This window comes from Chaetodon auriga, chromosome 23, assembly GCF_051107435.1.
Source record: "Chaetodon auriga isolate fChaAug3 chromosome 23, fChaAug3.hap1, whole genome shotgun sequence".
NCBI lineage: Eukaryota > Metazoa > Chordata > Actinopteri > Chaetodontiformes > Chaetodontidae > Chaetodon > Chaetodon auriga.
The window spans coordinates 17948488-17965127 of NC_135096.1; the positions used below are offsets into that span (position 1 = coordinate 17948488).

The 16640-nt window shown below is 48.7% G+C and overlaps 4 protein-coding genes across 4 annotated transcripts; 3 read left to right on the top strand and 1 right to left on the bottom strand.

Moving 5' to 3' along the window:
• Positions 1 to 366: 366 nt before the first annotated feature.
• setdb2 (SET domain bifurcated histone lysine methyltransferase 2) lies at positions 367 to 4412 on the bottom strand. The gene is made up of 12 exons (XM_076723049.1): positions 4218 to 4412; positions 3937 to 4032; positions 3551 to 3664; positions 3363 to 3452; positions 3067 to 3260; positions 2656 to 2940; positions 2026 to 2354; positions 1672 to 1841; positions 1360 to 1592; positions 880 to 1110; positions 711 to 799; positions 367 to 634 (listed from the first exon to the last, which is right to left on the bottom strand). The coding sequence occupies exons 2-12, from the start codon at positions 3965 to 3967 to the stop codon at positions 499 to 501; spliced, it is 1902 nt and encodes a 633-aa protein (XP_076579164.1). The 5' UTR covers positions 3968 to 4032; positions 4218 to 4412; the 3' UTR covers positions 367 to 498.
• A 266-nt stretch (positions 4413 to 4678) lies between these two features.
• Positions 4679 to 7937, top strand: LOC143316013 (uncharacterized). Its single transcript, XM_076723678.1, has 9 exons — positions 4679 to 5019; positions 5548 to 5760; positions 5868 to 5990; positions 6091 to 6323; positions 6406 to 6543; positions 6677 to 6864; positions 6957 to 7036; positions 7137 to 7220; positions 7560 to 7937. Exons 2-9 carry the CDS (start codon positions 5574 to 5576, stop codon positions 7703 to 7705), a joined length of 1179 nt encoding a protein of 392 aa, XP_076579793.1. The 5' UTR covers positions 4679 to 5019; positions 5548 to 5573; the 3' UTR covers positions 7706 to 7937.
• A 672-nt stretch (positions 7938 to 8609) lies between these two features.
• On the top strand, positions 8610 to 11112 carry f7l (coagulation factor VII, like). The gene is made up of 8 exons (XM_076723003.1): positions 8610 to 8697; positions 8970 to 9133; positions 9208 to 9232; positions 9634 to 9747; positions 9839 to 9979; positions 10126 to 10214; positions 10323 to 10443; positions 10565 to 11112. Exons 1-8 carry the CDS (start codon positions 8610 to 8612, stop codon positions 11110 to 11112), a joined length of 1290 nt encoding a protein of 429 aa, XP_076579118.1.
• Positions 11113 to 12560: 1448 nt separating this feature from the next.
• LOC143315678 (coagulation factor VII-like) lies at positions 12561 to 15867 on the top strand. Its single transcript, XM_076723004.1, has 8 exons — positions 12561 to 12621; positions 12819 to 12982; positions 13072 to 13096; positions 13423 to 13536; positions 14033 to 14179; positions 14573 to 14691; positions 15071 to 15191; positions 15275 to 15867. The coding sequence occupies exons 1-8, from the start codon at positions 12561 to 12563 to the stop codon at positions 15865 to 15867; spliced, it is 1344 nt and encodes a 447-aa protein (XP_076579119.1).
• The last annotated feature ends 773 nt before the right edge of the window (positions 15868 to 16640 follow it).

Below are 16640 nucleotides of genomic sequence, written 5' to 3' on the forward strand. Positions count from 1 at the left end.
TTTTGGTGGCCCATGTGCACAAATGCGGTAGTGTTTCCGCCTCTGGTCATAAAGAACTTGATCTGGCTTGTACTGGAAGCACAAAAGAAGGACAGCTTTTTCAAACACAGCTGTTTGCAGGGTGCATCGTGTTGAGTGACGATGGTGAAACAAAGCAGACGACTCGGTTTGATGCAGGACATCCTGTAAAAGCTGAGCGGATGTAACGTAACTGGACGTTTTGCTGTGACTGTTCCATGTGGTCATGCTGTCGATCTCTGCTGACACATCTCACACCTTCCAGTAAAGGTTTATTCTCTTATTCAAATGAAGATGGAGGAGAAGTACAAGTTGTCTGCAGTCTTTCAAAATAAAAGAACATAGATTGACCTTTTGAGCCCATTTATTTAGAAAAACCAAAAAGTGTACAGAAGCTGTTTCAAACCGTTTCATTACAGCAGGAAAAATAAATATTTTGTCTGAAGCTGTTGGAGGGATTCCTGTTCCACCTTCAGCCCCTCACACGTCGCACAGGGTCCCCTCGATGGTAAAATGTCCTCGACAACCGCTGCTGCTGCAGAGACAGGGCACTTCCTGTTTCCTCTGCGTGTCGGCGGAGTAATTCCAGGTCAGCTCAGTGCCGGCCTTCACAGCCCTGACAGAGAGAAAAACAGTTAGCAACAAACTCCAAACGCTCGCAACCGTCATCATCATCTTCCTCCTCTCCTCACCTGCTGGTGAAGAAGGCGATGACAGGGTAGGCGGGGTCGTGGGAGTCGGTGAAGACGTTCTGGATGAACAGGTTTGGCTGGCAGCTGTGCTGTGGGGGCAGAGACAGGGTCAAAGGTCATCAATAAGGCGGTCCTTCACAGCATCCTGAGCTCAGCTTTGGTCTCTTACGTTGATGAAGCGTCCCACGTTTCCCTCCTTGCTGGCGTCGAGGAGGTGAACGTCCTCCACCTTCATCGCTCTCTTTAAGCTCTGTTGGCTCTTTGTCTCTGTCTCGGTACCGTTCACGCCGCGGACCGTCGCTGCTGTTGCCAGGGTAACCGTCTTCTCCTGAGCTGGAGACTGGCCACCTGAGCCATCTGATGAAGGAGGCGGGGGCTCTGGACCTCCCACCAACACTGTCTGAAGGACGAGAACAGGATGGGTTCATTTTTTGAGATGAAAAAGTGAATCCAACCAAATAAAAACGGTTCATTCCCTCAAATTCATCAGCTGATGTTAATGATGTTTACCACCCTGGTTTAGCGGGTTAGCATGCTAACATTAGCTAATTAGCAGTAACCAGGAAGTCCAGCAGAGGCTGATGGGAAGGTTTTTTAAACCTAAGTATTCAGGGGGGACCTGAAGGGATCACCGAAACCAGATTCTGACCTTGTCTCGGTCCTGTGGTGAGGTGGATGAGGCGTTGGAGTCAGCGGGTCTCTGGATCACCGGGACGTGCAGGGAGGGCGAGGTGGGCTCCAGCAGCTTGCTCTCCGGCTCCAGCACCGGCAGGGCCAGCCACTCGGTGACCACCTCCACCTCGTCGTCTGACGGGAGGTCCACCCTCGTCAGCTTCGGGGCAGGGGGCTCGGTGGGACTGTAGACCCTCTGCAGGATCACACCTGAAGACATTTTTATTTCATTAAATCAATATCGTTGACGAACTGACCATCTGACTGTTCAGCATCAACGTCGTCTCACCTGCATAGATGCACACAAACGTGCCCTGGTCCAGATCATCACGGCAGCGCACACCCCAGCCGCGGTTGTCGGTGGGGAAGACCTGGAGGCGGATTCTGATCCCTCTCTGGACCGGCCGGTTCTGACATCGAGCCCGATCACAACCACACCACGGGCCGCACTCGAACACCCTGAAAACACAAAGTTATGACACTCTTATGAGCGTGCATGGCCAAAAGTAAGTGGACACGACTGACTTCTCACACGACACTGCTTCATTCCTGTGAACGGGGAGGAGCTGCTGTGAGTCTGCGACCAACCACATTCTTCAAACAAGTTTCTTTTCTCGAACAACCTTTATCGACTCTGTCTCACCCTGTCGGTACGGGCTCGTACAGCCTGTGATGGCTGTAACAGCTCCCTCCTCTGGTCAGAGCGACGCAGGCGCAGCGCTGTGCGTCGGTGCAGCCGTCGATGCAGTCGCAGCAGGCGTTGAACAGCATCGGCCCACGGGACAGGAAGCAGCCGCGCGGCCAGCGATCCTTCCTGTAGCGGAAGTCTGCCGGTCGGGCGCCGCCGTCCCTGGCGCACAGCTCCACCGGCGTGGGCTCCACACCCCGGCTCAGGTCCACCTCCGGCCGCTGGGGGGGCGCAAACGGTGGAGGGTCCAACCGGACAGACAGGTTAAAGGTGAAGAAATCCACCTGCAGGAGACAAGAACAGCAGATTCTCCTCAGTCACGTTTTCCAGCTGCAGCTCGAGCTGGACGCCGGATTTTTAAAGCTTCCTTCTTCTTCTTTCACCGTGACGTTCGAGCACAAAGATATCTGTTACATCTCAGTTTATCAAACCTGCAGGATTCGTGATGTCACAACTAGTTTGGAACCAATCACAGTGCAGGATGAACCTGACACAGGTGTGGTGTGGAAACTTGAAGCCTCCAGATACAAATCAGCCACAGGGGCCATATCTGTTAGCTGAACGTATCACAGTAACCCAGCTGACCTGCAGGACATCGTAGCTCTCTGTGGCCAACAGGAAACGCATCACGTCGTCGTAGTTACGGAGACTCTGCCCACACGGCGCTTTGTAAACCACATCCCTGTCCTCCATGTCCTCAGAGACTGCAGGCTCCGCCCCCGCCTCATCAGCATCCCCAACCCCTCTCGATGACATCCTGGGCACGGCGGTCACCCTCTTAAAGCCACACAGCAGCGGCACCTTCAGCGGGTTCTGACCCCAGAACGGAGGCATGGACTGAGGCATGCTGCGTAAACTGGGTAGACAGGCCTGGAAAGAAAAAACAGTGACACGAAGAAATCCAAAGAAAATCAAAGTTCATGCTGAGCTGTGAATATTGTTATGTATACAGTGTGAAGCGTACAGTGTGTATATTGTACGGTGTGTGTGTGTTACCTTGCAGCAGGTGTGGAGGTGGTACTGCAGCTGGTCGGAGGTCAGAGGAGGTGGCAGCTCCTCTCTGCCTGCAGGGGAAGCTACAGAGCTGGATGGCCCATTGGAGGGAGGCAGGGGGGAAGAAGGGGGGCGGGAAGAAGCGGATGAAGAGGAAGAGGGGCTGTGGTGGGAGCAGTCAGCTGGCAGCAGCACACCTGGACAGGAAAACACTACCAAGTGAACACAGCTGGACCGGGACTGAACAGACCAATCATCACACACCTTTGGAAAAAGTTTCAGAATAAAAGTCTGTTTACCTGAGCCGATGACCACCTGAACCACAGAGGAGTCCTGAGTGGAAGGAAAACAGTCGAGACACTCGAGCAGCTTCAGCGCCCGAACACATTCTGATGAACACACAACAGGAAGTCCTGATCATTAAACAGGAAGCAGATCACATCCAGTCCATGACAGTCAAAGAAGAGATCCGTTAAAGAAGGCCAACCTTGATCTGTGGCTGTGCTCGTCTTCAAGACTCTCTTCAGGTGATCCACATGCTGAAGAACTCCCTCAAACACCTGATCCACGTCCTCCTCGGCCCAGAAGGTTTTGGCACGTTCTGAAGAACACAGCAGATTTGGAAAATCTTTACTTTCACAGATTGATCTTCACCCAGACCTGAAGAAAATGTCATTGTAGACAGATTTCTCCACAACCAGACCTGGTCCAGATCAAACTGTGCACTGGGATGATGTTAACATGGAGACTTTACAGACAGTCTGTGAAACCATTAACGTTAATCAAAAGACAACAAATCTCCCCGCTAAGATGAACTGAGTAACTTAAGTCTAAGCACTTTAAGTGAAGACCAACAAACACATTTGTGCTTACCAACATCTCGTTGATCCAATGAATCTTCCATCTCCCCGACGGCACACACGTTAGCCTGCTAGCACTCAGCTAACGTTAGCTACCTTAGCCGGCTTGCTACAAAACAAACAGGGGATAAAAATATGATCTAAGCTTGAACCAACAGTTAGGTACCGACAAGTATTCTTCATTCACAGCTCGGCGGATAAAACTAAGCAGCCGTAAAGGAGAAATCAAACTCAGTCACGTTAGCTCCATATCAGGTTGAGGTTGCACTTTGTATTCATTCAGCTGCTTTGTACCTGTAGCTGCTAGCTTCCCCTGGAGCAAAAGATGCTAACAGGTGGAAATCTGCCGCATCACCACATGAACGACACCAGCATCGTTTTTGCAGTTACTGATCGTTTATTGATCAGCTAATGTTAATAAAACACACTCCGCCACTCGCATATTCCACATTCGCGTTAGTTCTGGTTAACGTTCGAAAAACTTTGGTCCACAACAGCCGCCGTAGGACGCTGTTAAAGGCCCTGAATTTGGTATTGCAGGCAGCTTTTGGCTGTTGACTGCCTGTTACTGCCCGATTCGCTCTGGAAACTCGATTTATGATGCATGAGAGAGAGAAGAGAAGTGTCAAAAAGGCTTTGCAATTATTAATACGGTAATTGCGCTCTCTCTGCCTGAGAGCAAATTTCAGGGATTATTTCACAATGTGAACGCAAACAACACCCACGTGACACAGATACAGGAAAGCGGTCTCGTCACTGAACCGTCCCGGCCACCGTATTCCATAAGCGGTTATAAAACGCTACATACACAAAACTTTTCATAACACTGCTTTTATAACTTCTTTAAAGCCAAATAATCGTTTTAACATTCGGAAACACGGAAACATACCATGGATACATTTATGAGACATATACGGACTGTAGCCGGCTGTAATGACATGTTCGGGCAGCGGAAAGGTGTTTTTGTTAGCATACGGGTGCTAACGTTAGCCACTTCCTGTGCCGTTTTGTAACGGTGTAATATAAAACTTATGCAAGTTCTCATGCGGAATCTTAAGAACAGAGAGCCAGTGCAGATCGACCGGTGCTGTGACAGGTGAGCAGACACAGAAAAATACAAAAATTAAACTTCTAATAGACTGCTGCCTGATAGGGGCTGAAAATATGCCGTTTAACCTGTTAAAGAACATGTTATTATCTCACACTTAGTCACTTTATCATCGAGCTTAAGCATTGAGCAGGTTCACACAGGTGTGTGTTCACCTGTGGGCAGCAGCCGGATTCTCTAAGAAACACCTTCACATTCACTGACAGCAGGTGTAATAATCAGGGGGCGTTTGGGTTCATTCTGAAGGACAAGGATGCAGAATTTCTCTGCAACACCTGTAAATAACATGCAGTGTGAGCCTTGGTTTTATTTGAACATTTCTGAACACTGGCACAAAAATGTTTCGATTACTCCAAAGATTTGGACAGAAATACAGAAATAATGTTTCTATTGAAATCTTTTTACCTTACATTACGTCCAGTTTAATACAGTTCAATTCACTGAAATATTATTAAAACTGAAATATGGCTAAGTGTCCAGATTTTTTTTAACTGAACGTCTGGTCTCCATGTCCAGAGTTGAAACACTCCTCCTCAGGTGAGATGGCTCAGGTGCGGCGGTCAGTTGGCGAGGCGTTGTGGGCGATGTGTGCGGCCGACTCCATGTCCATGCCGGTCCACTGGTACTACGACATCAACGACATCTGGAGGGACTTCGGAGGCTGGATATCAAGCTTCACCTCGCCCAGAAACAGACACCCGTCCAGCATCCTCACCCTCTCCAACACCAGTATGAGAACACTTTACTGGAGCTTTAAAGTCCAAGAATGTTCCAGAAAAAGACCACAGATTCATCTTGTTCATATTTATTCTGACCTTCCTGTTTGTTCGGTGCAGCTGGCAGCGGTCGGTCCGCCTGGTCGTCCGGAGGAAAGCGGCCCGACGTGGTTGGGAATGTGATCCTCCACGATAAACTGGACCTGTGGAAGTCCTCCAACGGCTCAGTCCACTATCATCAAGGTAGTGCTGACCAGTGCCTGACCAGTGTCTGTGCTCTCAGGTCTTCAGTGGTCTGTGTTTGTGCTCTCAGGTCTTCAGTGGTCTGTGTCTGTGCTCTCAGGTCTTCAGTCCGGGGACAACACCCTGAACGTCCTCTGTTCTCTGCGAGCGGTCCGGTCACTCGTCTCCGGTCGTTTCACCGACGTCTCTCAGCCGGACGCCCGAGCCGCCGTGCTGTCAGACTACGTCCACTTCCTGACGAAGCCCGGCTCGCACCGTGACACCTACGCTGAGTCCTTCCACCGCTCATTCTTCGCCGACTGGCAGGACAGCAGGCCGACCTTGCCCCATGAGGTAAAACAAACGCGCCCTGGAGGAACAGTCGCCTCCCGGCTGCAGTTCTGCTTTAACTGTTTTTCCTCGCTGCGTTTTTCAGGTTCTGACGTTTGCAGAAAAACGCTCCAGGCAGAAGCTGAGCTCCCCGTCTGCCGACAGCCAGCTGGACGCCATCGGCTGCCTCACCGTGATCCTCCCCTTCATCCTGCTGTCCGCCTCAGCCAATGAGGAGCAAGCCGTGAGTGGCGAGCAGTCGTCTGAAGTCCATCATTTTCTGTTGAGCTCTTTGGACTTAATACAGTTTGGTTTTGAATTGAAAACACGACTTTTTAATTTTTGTGCTCCTGACCTTTAACCTCCTGCGTCTTCAGGTTTCAGCAGCAGTAGAGTTTGTGAAGCTCACCCACCCCCACCCAAAGGTGCCCGAGTACGTGTCAATATACAGCCGGGCGCTGCACGCCGTGCTGGGCGGAGCCGGCGTCCGCCAGCAGGCCGAACACGCTCTGAGGAAGCTGGACGTCTGGGACACCTGTCAGAGCTACAGCCGCAAGGCCGCCAGGTACGACTGCCTCGGACGTGTTAGCGGGAGAGTTTGAAGCGTTTCAGTCATCACGCCGATAATAGTCCAGAGTTTGTGTTTGTGTGTTTCAGGTTTCCAGAGTCGTCTGAGGAGCGACTGAAGGTCCATCAGAGCGCCGTGAACTACCTCGGTCTGGCCTGCTACACCAAAGGTTCGAATCCAGGATCTCCACAAACCACATGATCATGACAGGCAGAGGCTGAACGGCTGTGAAAAATCTAACTGTTCCTGTCGTTGTTGTGAACCAACAGGCGCTCTGTCCAGCATGTTTTATCTGGCTCATGAGTTTCATGACGACCCCAGAGGAGGAATCCTGGCCAACACCAACTGTGGAGGTTCGTAAAGAAGCGTCGTTACACGTTTTCCACAGAGTTCACCTGATTCGTTAACTGGATTTCAAACACAAACTGCAGTAATCATCATTTTTTAGTATGTTAGCATGCTGATGTTAACCCTTAGCTCGACCTCACGGAGCTGCTGGCATGACTGTCAGCTGACAGATCTAAAATCAGCCCCCCCCCAAAAAAAACAAACAAACAAACAAACAAACAGAGAACAGCCAACATTAAGATCACGTCAAGTGAAACAAAACAAACGTTCATTTAGATTTTCAGGTGTGTTGAACATGTTACGCAGGTGTATTTGTTGTTGTTTACGCTGTGTTTGTGCTCCAGGTGAGAACTGTAACCGCGGGGCGGCACTGGGAGCCCTGCTGGGGGCGGGGGGGTCATATAGTGGAGCCACCATCCCACAGGAGTGGAAGGACGAACTGAGAGACGCTCAGGAGTTCATCCCCGACATCCTGAAGGAGCTGCAGTGAGAGCAGCGCCGCCCCGGAGGAGCGGAGGGGAACTGCAGCTTTAAAAGTTCGACGGATCGTCTTCCTGTTTACAAATGCAACAGTTCACTCTTTCTATTCAGTTTCTGTGATTCATGTTTATTTAATAATGAAAATCTGATTTATTTCTTTAATTAAGTCTTACTGTGACAGTTTTTGTTATGTGGTTTGGATTGTTTGTATTATCAAATAAAAAACTAATATTTCAGACTTCTGAATGCTTTTGGTGTTATTTTTAAAACGTAAGATCAACTAAATCCTTCAGAGCATTCAATGAAAATATAGTGTCTGACTGGGACTGAAAGTGTCTCTGAAACAAAACAAACTCCAGTGACTCCAAGTCACAGGATTCTGGAGGCTTGGCATCATAAAGGGATCCAGCATCTGGAGGACGGTTGTGAACAAAGACTCCTCTGAACAGCTGAAGAGGAAATACGACCTGAGCGTCTTAAAGGCCACCCGGAAGGACGGACCCAATGACCATCCAGCCGGTTCTAGAGAATACAGGAACATCACGGACGTCAAAGGATTTAACTGCCTGATTTCAAAAATACTGCTGTATCCTGATTGGTGCACAGGCGTATGTGACATCATCTTCACCCCGCCCACTTCAAAGCGCTCAAAGAAAAGCACGAACACAAGAAACTCTCCTGAAATGAGGCTGAATTGACCAAAACTGGTCGAATTTAGGCAGAAAGCAGCGTGTTCATGTAGGACCCAACTGTCCACAGTAAGACCGTGATTTTCAGGGTGTTTCAGGGCAGTACTGCAGTCAGTCAGTGGACGCAGTATTTGTACTGTGTATCTGTGATTGTGTGTGTGTGTGACAGAGAGGGTTTTGTGTGTTTTTACTGTGTTTCTGACCTTTGATCAGATCAGAACAAACATGGCGGCAGTCGGCAGAGAAACGAAGCAACTCTTCTTCCTACGACTCCTCATCGCTTCCATCCCAGCATGCACTGGGTTTCCTGGAGGTCAGTCCCTTTTCTCCTTCTCATGCTCTTCCTCTTGTTCTTCTTCAGTTTTGATCCATCCTGAAAAATTAGACAGACAGCGGTTCACTTCAGTCCACTGTGAAGACCTCAGCGCGCTTTGCTTTACACCTGCCATACGCTAAAGTTACGTTAGCATGTTAGCAGTCATAAACAATGAGAGGTTCTGTGATTACAACACAAGGTCCACTTGCTGGCTCTGGCGAATGGAGATGAACCTCAGGTATCATCATGTTCTGTATTTGTATGGACAGGAGTGTTTGTGAGCAGACCTGAGGCCAGCGTTTTCCTGCGTCGCAGTCGTCGGGCAAACTACCTGCTGGAGGAGCTGAAGAGGGGCAACCTGGAGCGCGAGTGTCTGGAGGAGAAATGCTCCTACGAGGAGGCCAAGGAGATCTTCGCCCTGCCACAGCAGCTGGTCAGTCCAGAGCCAAGCTGAGACGATGTTTCTGGTCGTTCATGTCATAACTCGTGTTCTCTCTGTGTACTCAGGAAGCCTTCTGGAGGATGTACACAGGTACTGATTGAACCCGACCAATGAAGACCTCTAGAAACATTCTGTGGTGGAGGAAGTATTCAGACCCTTTACTTAAGTACTAATACCACACTGTGATAATAATCTGTTACAAGTAAAAGTATGTAAGTATAATCAGGAAAATGTACTTCAAGTATTGAAAGTCGAAGTATTCAGTGCAGTAAAATGTTGTACTCCTCACGTCGAAGCAGGATGTTCCTATTAAAGTTGGTTGAGGTGGAGCTCATTTTCAACTGTTTTCGACTGAAACTAATGATTCTTTTTCATTCTGGATCAATCTGCTGATCATTTTCTCCATCAATCGATTGATCGTTTGCTTTGGAAACATTGTGAGATTAGTTATAAGTGAGCTCACGAGTCTTTCTGCGACGTCCTGTCTGCAGCGGTGGATCACTGCCTGTCGTCGCCCTGTAAGAACGGAGCGACCTGCACTCGCCGGATCGACACCTACGTCTGCAAATGTTCACCTGGTTTCCACGGCTACAACTGTGACAAAGGCAAGCTGACAGCTGAAACATTTCTGTGATCGTTGACTGGATTGTTGCTGCCGTGATGAACACAGATGTTGTTTTCACGTTCTCTTCGCAGCACGTTTGACCTCCAACGGCTGCCGCTACCGAAACGGAGGATGTGAACATTTCTGCAGGGAGCTTCCTGATCGCTCCCACGTGTGTTTCTGCGCTCCAGGTTATAGCCTGGACCGGGACAACAGCACCTGCCTGCCTGAAGGTCAGAGCTCTATCACAGGTGACGGGTGGTGATTCTGGGTAGGAAGCATGTGCAGATGGTCCAGTTTTCATTGTGGTCCAGGTTTGTGTGTACATTCAGGCTTTTAGGAGCAATATGACTCCGATCTGATCATGTCTCTGGTCCAGAACATGTGGCCTGTGGAAGACCTCTGATGCACTTTGCCCCGAGGGTTATTAATGGACAGATCTGCCCCAAAGGACACTGTCCATGGCAGGCAAGTCTTTGGACATATTAATCTAATCCTCTCTCTTCCTCTAAATCTGACACGTCTGTCCAGATGATGGACGCCTGTCTTTGAGGCTAACTCTGAGTCTCTGCTCAGGCTCTGCTGACTGAAAATCACAACTACTCCTGCGGAGCCATCGTCCTGTCAGATCAGTGGATTTTAACTGCAGCTCACTGTGTTGTGAAAAATCCCAACGGCGTCTTCCACGTCACTGTGGGTAAGAGAGTTTTCACACGATCAAACTTTTCCCTTTTTTTATATTTTTGTCTCGCCTGTCTTTGCAATCTACATTCTGTTATTGGTTTGATGTAAAATGTGAAAGTTTTGTCCCCGTAAAGGTGAACACGACCTTCATGTGGACGAGAGGACTGAGCAGAAGCGGCGGGTGGTCAAAGTGATCGTCCACCGCGGCTACAACAAGTCCAGCTCCGACACCGACCTGGCCATGCTGAAGCTGCACCGCGCGGTCAAACTGGGACTCTACGTGGTTCCCATTTGCCTTCCCGCGCAGAACAGCACCTTCAGCCGGACGCTGGCGACTGTCAGACAGTCCACCGTGTCTGGTTGGGGCCGCCTGTCGCAGTTCGGCCCCCCGGCCAGGTTCCTCCAGCGGCTGGTGCTGCCAAGGGTCCCTCTGCAGGAGTGCCGCCTCCACACCAACCTCAACATTACCAAGAACATGCTGTGCGCTGGCGTGAGAACCGGAGGCCAGGATGCCTGCAAAGGTGACAGCGGTGGCCCTCTGGTGACGCGCTACAAGAAAACCTGGTTCCTGACAGGCGTGGTGAGCTGGGGCAAAGGATGTGCCAATGAAAACATGTATGGTGTGTACACCAAAGTCAGCAACTTCCTGGACTGGATCCAGGAGACCATGACCACTGGCTGAACCAGGGTCAGGTCAATACGGGGCTGAGATGGCTTTAAATCCAAACGGTGACTAAAAGATAACGTTAGAAAGTTCGAGTAGAATTTAGCATCGAGCCCAAAACAATATTAGAAAGAGTGTGAGGACGAATTTCAGATGTCCTGGTTCTGAAATTCGAAGACAAAATAACTCGAGTCACAGTTCAGCTCCTCTCAAATCAGATGAAACCTTTAGTGAAAGAGAAGAAGGTTGACATTAACGATGACCCTTTAGGTGCATTTTGGCAAAAAACATCCAATCACAGAGCTTAAAGTTCTCTCAGGTGAGCAGCTAACGATCACAGCGTCAATAAAACCATCGCAGCTGAAATCAATTCACTGTTAAATTACCTACTGCACAGATGAAGCACTTCGTGGCTTCTGACCGTCTTCTTCTCCATGGCACAACAGCCGAGGCTCATGGGTATTGTAGTTCTTTGAAGTGTCCCCCAACCCTGATTTCTTAGAAGCATTATCAGAAAAATGGAATAAAAACAGCACACAAACAGCAGCAGTTTGGCTCATCATACGAGATCTAAAGGTTGATTTTATCAGAGAAATGTTGATTATTTTCATGTAAAACCAATAAAACAATAAACTCAAAGCGAAATTTTCTGATCCTGTGTTCATGTTAGTTGATGAATGTTTGGAGGGCATTTTTTTTATTTTTAACCAAACCAATCAGCAGTGACTGATGCACAGAAGTCTGTAAGTTTATTTAAAGATTCTCACATTTCCTGAAGAATTATGTTGATTGAAGAGATTTATTCTGTGAATCGACTGAAAACAACCTGCGCGGCTCCTCATTTGAGGTTTTACCTTCCTCAGCTCCTTCCCTAACATCCTTCATCCAATCATGTGTTCACAAAGTGGTGAACCTCACTCCATCCTCGCTGTGAACGACTGAGCCTTTCCAGGACGCCCCAGTCATGATACCAGTGAGCCCGTTTACCTGTGGAATGTTCCAAACAGGTGTTTTTGGAGCGTTCCACAACTTTCCCAGTCTTTGTGCTAAACTACGCTCAACACAGCCTGGCTTTGGCCTCTCATGTGTTCTCAATACATGTGTATCAGAGAGTGAATCCCTCTGATTGGCTTGTGTTCATCGCTTGGTTCGGGTTGTCAAAAATGTCAGTGTCAGAGCCAATCAGAGGCAGAGCAGGGGCGGGTCTTCGTGGAACAGGGGTGGAAAAGAAATGGGAATAACGGGCCGCTGGAATAACGGCGTGGCACTGAGTGAAAAGCAGGAATTTCTCATTCTGTACTGACAGCAAAGAGCAGCAGCCGTCTGTACAGGTCACACAGGTCAGAGTATTTCGACTGGGAGCATGTGATCAGTGGTGGAGGGTGACGGGGTGCCGGGGGGGTGGAACAGACTTTGCACCTTTGCCCACAGAGAAGCAACACAGCAGCCGACTGATGAAATCAACGATGTGGACGACACTCGTCTTCACCGTCGTGTTCAGCTTCTCCTGCTGCCGGCCGGCGACAGGTGAGGTCAAAATGTCTGACTGCATCGGACCCCGTGACCTCGTACCGTTGTGTCCTCCTCTCCTTCTGCGGTGGTTTAATGGCACCGACCGGAGAATTAGCTCCGTTTATTGATCCATAACTCCATCTGTAGAGCTCCACCATGTTTAACAGGACAAAAACAAGATTTCCGTCTGATATTCCTTCTGTGTTTGGAAGTCTTTCTGGATCCAGGTCAAGCCCACGGCGTCCTGGTCCGAACTCGGAGGTATAACTCAGGCTGGCTGGAGGAGCTGCAGAGGGGAGACCTGAAGAGGGAGTGTCTGGAGGAGAAGTGTTCCTACGAGGAGGCCCGGGAGGTGTTCGAACACACCGAGACCACGGTCAGACTCCTTTTACTGTTGACCGAATCAGCTTCTTTCATGTGGGGGACGGATGCTAACGTCTCTGTGTGACATTTCTGTCTCCTCAGGACGAATTCTGGAAAACATACAACCGTAAGTAACCGAACATTTCCTTCAGACGATGAATGATGCCCGACTCCAGGAGGGTCACGTGACCAGAACCCGGACGTTTGATTCGTACTCGGAAATAAATACAAAGAAATAAAGACATTTTTAGCATTATCCTTTATCCTTTATCAGATTTATTGATCACCCAGAGGGAAAATTTAGGATGTGGGATGTAGCAATAAAATCGGTCCATCAGGCGAAGCAACTTTTTCACCTTACTGAGCCTCCGTCAGGTCGCTGTAGTCACCTGTCGTAACTGTCTGATCAGTTGTACCGTAACCTGATTTAATGGCTGTTTTCTCGTCCTGTAGTTCCGGACAGCTGTCAATCAAACCCCTGTCTGAACGGTGGCAGCTGCTCCACCCAGGGTTCGTCCTTCACCTGTTACTGCCTGCCACAGTTCAGCGGCCTCAACTGTGAGCTCGGTGAGCAAAATACACAAACTTTAATTCATTGTGTAAACGTATGCAGACCCTTTATGCAGACGACACACAGCTTTACTTGCCTGAATGTATGAAACAGGTTGTAATTATCAGCCTAGAGAAAGCTCACAAACCCTGCAGCATGCAATACAAACACATCTTTAATCTTTAATCTTTACTTTGTGAGATCTGCATGAATAAACTCTCTGAACTTTATGTCAAGCAAGCAAAGTTTCTTATTTATCAGTGATGCATTGAATCCTTTGGCAAATTTACTTAGATTTTAGAAGATATTTGTTCTCAAACCTAAAGGCATCAAAGAAAGCTTTGTTTTGTTTTGTGTTGGTCTTGGAAATGATTGTGTTGGCACCAAAACTGACAAACAAACAAACAAACGAGCAGCTAAAGACTGACGTTAGCCTCTTCTGTGCTTTCATGTGGTTTCATGGTGAATTCAACTGTTAAACGACTTCAAACACGACGGTGCTGCTGGTTTTAGAGTACCTGGCCGTCCCCGACACCTGCCTGCTGGAGAACGGAGGCTGTGACCATTTCTGTGACGAAGAGGAGGGAGGACGAAGACTGAACTGCTCGTGTGCAGATGGTTACTTCCTGGACGTTGATGGGCAGAGCTGCGAGGCAGAAGGTGGGAGGATCAATCATCTGTAAGAGTCCCTGCACACCGGCTTCCTGTTCCCAGTTCTTCTTCTTTTCATTTGTATTTTCTTGTCTTCCGATCAAATCGATCAGAAAATTACCTCCGAGTCAAGTTTTCTGTCCCAAAAGAAAAACAGATGAAATGTCAGAAAACTCTGACACATCTCATCATTGAGTTCTCAAGTTTTTCATTTTTCTTTGTATCCCAAATGTTTCAATAACTTTCTCTATTTTTTGTTTTAAGGCTGACCTGATTAATAAACTTTGTGTCTCGTTTGTTCAAAAACAGAAAAAAATAAGTCACTCCGGCACACATTCAACGAGGACTTCTGACGCTGGTTCATTTGAAATTCAGACATGTGCTCTTCTTCTGTGGTTTCAGTGCCGGTGGCGTGTGGCACGGTCCCCATCCTGCAGGGAGAAAACAAAGACAAGCAGCTCGACTCTCGAGCTCGAATCGTCGGGGGAACAGAATGCCCCAAAGGTGAATGCCCCTGGCAGGTACGCTCGAGTTAAAGGGACAGTCCACCTGTTTACAGCCGAGCCTGAGCCTCAGTACAGCTTAGGCCTGGAATTAATGCACTGGACCCTGAACTCTGCCAAAACCAGATTCAGGAGGAAATCCCAAAGTTTCCAAACATGACAAACATGCCAGCGTTTCGTTTTGAAGACGCTTTGGGGGACATGAATGATTTCGTTGTAAATGAAGCTGGAAACGTAGTAAATCTTCACTTCAGCTCCTCATTATGAGTCAGACCAGGTTTTATGTGGCTCGTGGTTGTTCTCCATCTTTTGTCCATCTGAAGAGAAAAACGTCAAATATGGCGTCTGTGTTGTGACGTGAGAGCTGAGGTGCAGATGTTCTGTTGGTTTTCTGAAGGTTCTGCTGGTGCACAAAGGCAAAGGTTTCTGTGGAGGAGTGATTTATAAACCCACATGGATCCTCACAGCGTCTCACTGCCTGGAGAACACTGATGCTCAGTTCCTGAAGGTGGTCGCAGGTACGAATCCGTCTGTTCACAGTCAGTGAGCCACGGTCAGGGACACAGGACTGACCGTCTCCACCCTGCTCTTTGTCTGACAGGCGAGCACAACACGGAGGAGAACGAGGGCACGGAGCAGCTCATCCAGGTCGCTGAGATCATCATGCACGAGAACTATGTGACGGAAACTGCCAACAACGACATCGCCCTGCTTCGCCTGGCGACGCCCATCCTTTACACGCCGTACGCCGTCCCGGCCTGCCTGCCGACGCGAACCCTGGCCGAACGCGACCTCTGGGCCATCAGCCTGCACACGGTGAGCGGCTGGGGGAGGAGGGGTGAGAACGGACCCACCTCCCAGGTCCTGCGGCGGCTGGAAGTACCGCGGATCCGGACGCAGCAGTGCGTGGAGGAGAGCGGCGTGGTGCTCACCGAGAACATGTTCTGCGCCGGATACATCGAGGGCCGGCAGGACTCGTGCAAAGGCGACAGCGGCGGACCGCTGGTGACAAAGTACAAGAAGACGGTGTTCCTGCTGGGGATCGTCAGCTGGGGGAAGGGCTGCGCCCGACCGGGCAACTACGGCATCTACACCCGGGTGTCCAACTACCTGGAGTGGATCCACAACCGAACAGCGACGTCACATCCGCCAAGAAACGACACTGAAGCTTCCTCACACAACCTGACAACCTGAGAGTTTGGCGGGAAACACAAAGTTCAGCAGCGTGAAATAATTCATATGTAAACTGTGAAACTGTTCAATTGGTAATTATATCAATGCGTCTTAAATATTTTGTACGAATAAAACAGAGAATAGTGCTGTTTTATTGTTTGTCAGGGTTTGTGTGCTGATGCTTCAACAGTCAGTTCATGTGTTTCCTCTTGTTTCCGTGTGTGTGAACTGCACGCTCACAGTTTTAAGTCTGCTTGCCCATTTCGCAATTGTGTAAATACCTGTGTGTGTGTGTGTGTGTGTGTGTGTGTGTGTGTGTGTGTGTGTGTGTGTGTTTTGCATGATTTCATCATTCATACACACAATATGTTCATAAAGTCCAAGGAGAGTGTCACGTGTACATTTACTCCACTGCTGTACTTGATCTAAGTGCAGTTTTGAGGTCCTGACTGAAGTTTTTCCATTTTAATCTCATTTATACTTTAAACAAATGGAAAACTGAATCAGCACTAATGATTCAATAATATTATTTCCCACAGACATTTTACTGCAGAATGAGTACTCCTACTAACTACATGAAGCTGATAGTACTTGTGTACTTTTCCTGCTGATACTTTAACTACATGAAGCTCACAGTATTTCTGTACTTCTGCTTAATTAGTATTTTGAATGCAGACTTTAATGGAGTACTTTCAGATGGTTGTGTTGGTGCTGTGAGTACTACTTCCAGCTGTGATTCTGTTATTTTTCACTGAGCTGCACATAATAATCAGTCAGTAGGACCTAAAAATGCA